Genomic DNA, 6,083 nt, shown 5'->3' on the forward strand with positions numbered 1-6,083 from the left:
TTCATTGCTCTTGCCTCTTTTTCCTTTTCCACTTCCTCAAGAGCGGCTTCATCGCCTAAAATTTCGATGCGATCTCGCAACCGCTGACGAGTGGTTCTTCCTGCTTTTCCCCGGCTGCTGCACGCAGGCGGCGCTCTAGCCGATCGAGTCCTAGAGCCTACACTGGGAGACACAGCCGCTGTCGCGCTGTATTTTGTTAAATACTCATTAGGGTTGACTGATGAGGGCAAGGTGAAACCCAAGAGGGGATATTGTATCAACGCCGCAACTTCATCGCGGGACTTGTGTTTGCTGTTCTGTTGTTGGAGTCGCACTGCTTTGCTTGTCTAAGATACTACATCGCGGGTGCGCATGCAAAATATATAAGACTTGTTCAGCATACCTCGTCGTGTGTATGGGCCTCTCTTATAAGGTATTTTTCTTCATCTAGGCCCTTCTTGAAAAAGATTTTCTCTTGCGCGGTTATTAGCGTGCATTGCAAAACGTAAAATCCTACTTTCGTTGAAGATGCCGCTTCTCTGAGAAGCTCCAGTTTATGCTTCAGTTTCGAAATTTCTGCTTGATCCCCTTCCTTAGAGAAATGCAGCTATTGCATGTAATGCTAGTATGAAATGGATTTTTGTTGCCGGACTTGAATGTCCTTCATGGACGAGTCGCTCCTCCTCTTTTGCGTTCTTTTGATGTCTTCAAGTTCTCGCGCAAGATGCTCATGAAGTTTCGCCTCATTACGAAGCTCCTCTGAATCAATATTCCATTTTTCAAAGAGGAAAGCTGGCTATTATGAAACTTACGTGCTTCCTGCGCCATCAGCACGTCTGCATCCATCATCTTCGCATTTCTTGGCTCAGAATTCACGAGTGAATTTCTTTTAATGGCCTTATCAGACTCTCCTAAGACACAGTCCAAAGTGTTTACAGCACTTCTGACTGGCGCATCACTGGCAATTCGCAGGTGAAGGTCGGCTGTACCCCGCCGGCCACTGGAATGTTCTTCTGCGCGAAGATGTGATGCCTCCCCATTTGGAAGAAGCAGAACTGTCCAAATACCTCCCAGTTTAACTGCATGCAAAAAAATCATTTTCACTTATGTACACAAGCAAGCACTTTCGGAATCCCGGTCTTCATGGAAGGCCGCCGCCTGCAGCCAACTCGCCGCTGGTTGACAGAGGTGTCAGTACAGATCACTTGCTGCACCTGAGAACTGCAAAATTAGAACATAAGCTAAATCATCTAGCTTCTGGTGGCAATCTGCTTTGCAACGCCAAAACTATGAAACGAGCCTTTGGCTGCTTTCGACCGCCGAAACCGCTTGAGTAGCTCAGCCGCCTGAAATATGCAAAGTCCCAATTTTTCTAATCTCGCGTCTGCGTGAGGTATAAATTGATCTCGATAGTTTTGTTTATTCTTTGCAGGGAATTCTTCCACTGTACGCGCGGACTACGGTGGAGGGGAGGGGGGCCAGACGGGGGAAGGAAATCCCCAAGGCCCAGTAGTTGTTAAGGGCAATTGAGGGAGGAATCCCACAAAGAATGGGTTTAAGACTTCAGCAGTAAATAGGGTCCCGACTGGGGAGCACTCAAGAGAGCACAGAACCACTGGAAAGTGACCTGGTGAGAGTTGCAAAAATAGATTCCTGAAGATCTGCACGCGCGAGCTTCTCGTTTCCACTTAAGCGGAATTTTGTCAAAATTTAAAGAGTACAAAAACTAAGACGACTTTTGCTGGCGTGGAAACCGGCTGAATGGCGTTTATGGGCAATTCTGACAAAGTGTCCAAATCCTATCAGGAGATGCTGTGCCAGCTCTCGACCAGTAGCACAGAACCACTGGAAAGTGACCTGGTGAGAGTTGCAAAAATAGATTCCTGAAGATCTGCACGCGCGAGCTTCTCGTTTCCACTTAAGCGGAATTTTGTCAAAATTTAAAGAGTACAAAAACTAAGACGACTTTTGCTGGCGTGGAAACCGGCTGAATGGCGTTTATGGGCAATTCTGACAAAGTGTCCAAATCCTATCAGGAGATGCTGTGCCAGCTCTCGACCAGTCTTACCAAAACTCGACTGAAAGCTAAGTGCATTTCATGTCAACACGCAATTACGATGTCCAAAACTATATTTTCGTCTACCTGACTCTATTTACCTGCATCTATCGGTAAGGTAATGAATGGTCTGGCGCCAGACGCGATCCCCCGCGCAAGGTGATACTCACACCACGTCACACGGACCGCGTCTAAGCGTCGGGTACTGGCAGAGATGAAGATAAGTTTGTTTTTCCTGTTGCCGTTAAAAGAAGGTGGACAACACAATTTGAGCAGTGCTAGGAGCTTTGAAACACTTGTCAGGTTTAAGGTGGTCAACGCACCGTACTGATCTACCAAGGTCCGTTAGTCGCTGACAGCCATACATAAGTTTGAACTGAGCAGGTAAGAAATATGCTCGGTAAAAGCCTTCGGAAGGCGTTTTTGGCCTGTGCAGCCTCCGCTGTACTTGCACGCACTTTGGTGTACAGCTGCTCGGCGGCAACCGCCGGCGAGCCTGCCCTTCCATCGCCAAGTCAGAATGGTGCCCAGGGGCGAACCTCTGCAGCCGCAGCGGAAAATCCACAGGATTATATTCCTGGGCCATCGGGTTTTCTCGAAGGTAAGAATCCCGCATCGCAGGTTGCTGCTTTGACCAGCGGACGTCACTTGGAACCTCCCGCCGTTCTCGGGTCATCTGGGGAGCAAGTGGAAGCAACTCAGTCTCATCTCAGCTCCCCTGAGCCATCTTCCCAGTTGCAGACCTCTGGTGCTCATATTGCCTCTCCTTCCGCTGAAGCGGCAAAGCACCACATGGGCGCTGCTGCCGGACGCCGGCTGGAAGGCCCTTTCACCAAGGTGATGGGCGCCCACGAGCTGTTCTCTAAGAACACGTTTCCTCGCAGCATCTCTCCACCTCGTCGCCTGCAGTTCCTGGCTGGTATTTCCCAGCTAACGCAGCTACCACAACTTAACACTCTGCCGAACTTGCTTAGTAGCGGACTGAGCGCGCGTGACAGGGATCAGTTGGAAACTTTCTCCAGAAGGGTCGCCACGAGCAGAGAACGCGTATACAAAGACTTGCTTTTCGCTACGGGGGGAAAACAACATGGGCTGGACGAGTTTGCAATGAAGCAGCTGGTGGCCAAAGTCGGACTCGAGAACTTGCCCAGCGGAAATGTCCCATCTTCCTCGCAGTTGTCTCACCAAGAGTTTCGCGTGCTGGAGGCAGCACGGCGCAGCCACTTCACCGTGGAGCGGATAATTGCAGCGTATGAAAGAGAAGTGGCTCAGCACGCTAGGAACCTCCGTAATGTGCTGGAGGCGAACATAAACAACCCAAGCATTCGTGCAAAGATAACATCAATCGCATCCGACAACCTCTTCAGGCGGCCCAGAGATGTCAGTGTTCGACGGCTTCGGGAGTCTCCCCACAACAGAAATCTTGCTGCTTTGTTGCAGGGGGCGGGCCTGCTGGGTACTGCGGGCTCCCTCATCCGTTCGATGGACCCATCGAGCCTCACCCACTCCCTCAGTGCTGGCCTCGGAGGACTTGGGCTTCAGCATTTGCACCTTCCCAATATTGGCGGCATTGGTGTCCGCCAAGACGGGACTTCCCAAGCGTTGCTACCTATCACCGACGTCGGCGGTCTTCAGCAGGCTCTGCAGTCTGTGTTCCCGTTGTCTCAGCAGGTGAATGCTCTCGCTGGCCCGCTTCGCTCTTTCCAACAAGGCGTGGAGACAGCTACAGACGGCGCGATTGGTGCGTTCCTGTCCAGAGAGGGACTGCTGCCTTTCTTGTCTGTTGATACGGCAAAGGAACTTCTCGGCGGCCTCATAGGAGGAGAGGCAATCGGCCCTCATGGAATAACGGATTGGCACGACTTGGGACTATCTCCCACTTCGGTCAGTGGGCTTGCAGCAGTGATGCCTTTCGACACGTTCCTCAACAAGTTCGCCGCGTTGGCCCATGAAGTTGATTCCGATGTGGGAGTAATGAAGAGAGAAGCCAGAAAACGCCTTGGTGCAGGGGGCGTCTCCATACTCCCAAATCAATTGAGCCAGGTTGACAGCATATTAGACCGCCTTGTCTGGGGCACCCTGCGCGCCCCCGTAAGGCGGCTCCAGCAAACGGAAGGAACAGAAGAGATGAGGCAACCTCAACTGCAAGTTCCAGCTCAGCACGTGACATTCGCCCCACGGACATCTGCACACACGCCAACTACGGAACCGCAGCATCCACCTACACCAGCCCAGCAAGAGCTGCAGCCGCAAGTGGTTCCAGCTGACTTACCTCAGCGAATGGCTCCCATTGGTCAACCGCTCAAACCGATCGTGCCATCCCAACCCAAACAACCACTTCCAGAGCCTGAGCAGCCTCCTGCCGAGACTGATCAGCCTAGTCCCGAGCCTGATAAGGTCATCTTCAAGCCTAACCAGCCTACCCCCGAGCTTATTCAGCCTACCCCGGCGCCTGTTCAGCCTACTCCCGAGCCTATTCTGCCTACCCCAGAACCTAGTCAGCCTATCTCAGATCCTGAACAGCCTTCCCCCGAGCCAGAGCAGCCTGCATCTGCGCCTGAAGGGTCACCGATAGGGCAGGGGCCTGAGGACAACCAACAGCAAGACCAACAGATGGAAGACAACACCGCCACCGTAGACAGTTTGCTTGGCTCCCTGCTCGATCACGACCCCGAAGAGATGGATTCTGAAGAAGAGATGCTCGCGGCGCTGCAACGAGTTGAGCTCTTGGCGGATGCCGTCACCGTGCTCCTAAGGGAGTATGAAAAAGCAGTGGAGCACCTGCAGGACCTTTTAGACGACCAATTAGATGCTGCGGAGGAAATCCGAGAAGAGCTTGAAGATCAAGTCAAGGAAATTAGGGATCAGGTCAAAACTGCGCGGAAGCCAATGCAGCAGAGAGCAGCAACTGCAGCAGCAGAGGTGGCGAGGGCTTACGACGGAGCCTTAGAGGGATTCAAGGCCTCCTTAGAGGCCCTCCTAGAGCAGCCCCAGAAAACCCAGCCCGCGTCGCCAACAATGCAAGAGGACTTCGCAACTTTGGCTGCCAGAATTCAAGCTGCTGCTGACGAAAAGCTGCCGTTCTTTGCCACTGCCCACTGAGAATCTGCATGGGCGTTCCTAAGACCTAGTGGGGCAGCAGGTCTGCTAACTCGGAATTGCGTCCGTATTTCAGTTTAAAGAATCTACTGCGTGCGGCTCTGTATTCGGTGTGGGGTCCCGAAAAAAATCCCGGGCACTCTTGTTGCCTTTGTAAGAAGCGGCAGTCCTTACCTGGACTGCTCAACTTTATCAGTGGTTGATCTGTTTCTGGCCTGACTGCACTGTAGAGAGTAGGAGCAGGAAGCGGAGCAACAAGCGGCTACTTGCCTTCTTTGCCTCACTGGAGAAGGCCAGTGACATCTTTAGTTTGTCGAGCCTTCACTAGTTGCACTACGCACAGCTGCAGAGAGCAAGAAGTGCGGTAGGAAGTTCCGTCTCACCAGCCCTAATCACTATGGCCGCGCTCCGTCTGTGGCCTTGAGCATTAAGTCACTGCCCGCACCCTCTAACCAACTAAACTGCGCAGAGGCCAAAATGGCACAAGAGCGAAAATGCATAGGATCTAGCGTTGTTTACGCCTTAGGCCTTATCAAAACCTTAATTGGAGGCAAAGGCACACAAACCCCAAACGGATCCGAAGCCGCTATGCGGATCACCGCCCAAGTGGGGCCCTTAAACTGTTGATGCAGACGCCTTGCACTCCTGTTCTGTTGCTGCTGGCGAAGCTGCTGCACCTCGCCGCAACTCGGAGCTAATCCTAAATGGCGCAAAGCCTCAGTGAGGCTCGTCTCCGGGTCGGGGAGCGTTTCTTGCTGATGCTCTCCAAACAACGCCGCTATATGAGGCGGCTGCGCTGCCTGCAATTGCTGGCGCTGCAGCTTGTCATTCTCTTCTGAAGCTGCGTAGAGGAGAGTCCCCTCGCACGTCAAAGACAAAACATGGGCCCGAGTGTGCTTCTCTATGAGCCCCACTAGCTCCGATATGGTAATTGCCTCCGCTGCTTCTG

General features: G+C 52.5%; 2 protein-coding genes across 2 annotated transcripts; one reads left to right on the forward strand and one right to left on the reverse strand.

Moving 5' to 3' along the window:
• Positions 1-2,428: 2,428 nt before the first annotated feature.
• On the forward strand, positions 2,429-5,137 carry EAH_00060360 (hypothetical protein, conserved; the record flags this gene model as incomplete). Its single annotated transcript, XM_013393483.1, has 1 exon — positions 2,429-5,137. The coding sequence occupies one exon, from the start codon at positions 2,429-2,431 to the stop codon at positions 5,135-5,137; it is 2,709 nt and encodes a 902-aa protein (XP_013248937.1).
• A 392-nt stretch (positions 5,138-5,529) lies between these two features.
• Positions 5,530-6,083, reverse strand: EAH_00060370 (hypothetical protein; the record flags this gene model as incomplete). The annotated part of the gene is made up of 2 exons (XM_013393484.1): positions 5,530-5,595; positions 5,701-6,083. Coding segments are annotated over 2 exons (449 nt in total), but the record flags the coding sequence as incomplete, so codon positions are not given.

Source organism: Eimeria acervulina, genomic scaffold (genome assembly GCF_000499425.1).
Source record: "Eimeria acervulina Houghton genomic scaffold, Eah_scaff1497, whole genome shotgun sequence".
NCBI classification, from domain to species: Eukaryota; Apicomplexa; class Conoidasida; order Eucoccidiorida; family Eimeriidae; genus Eimeria; species Eimeria acervulina.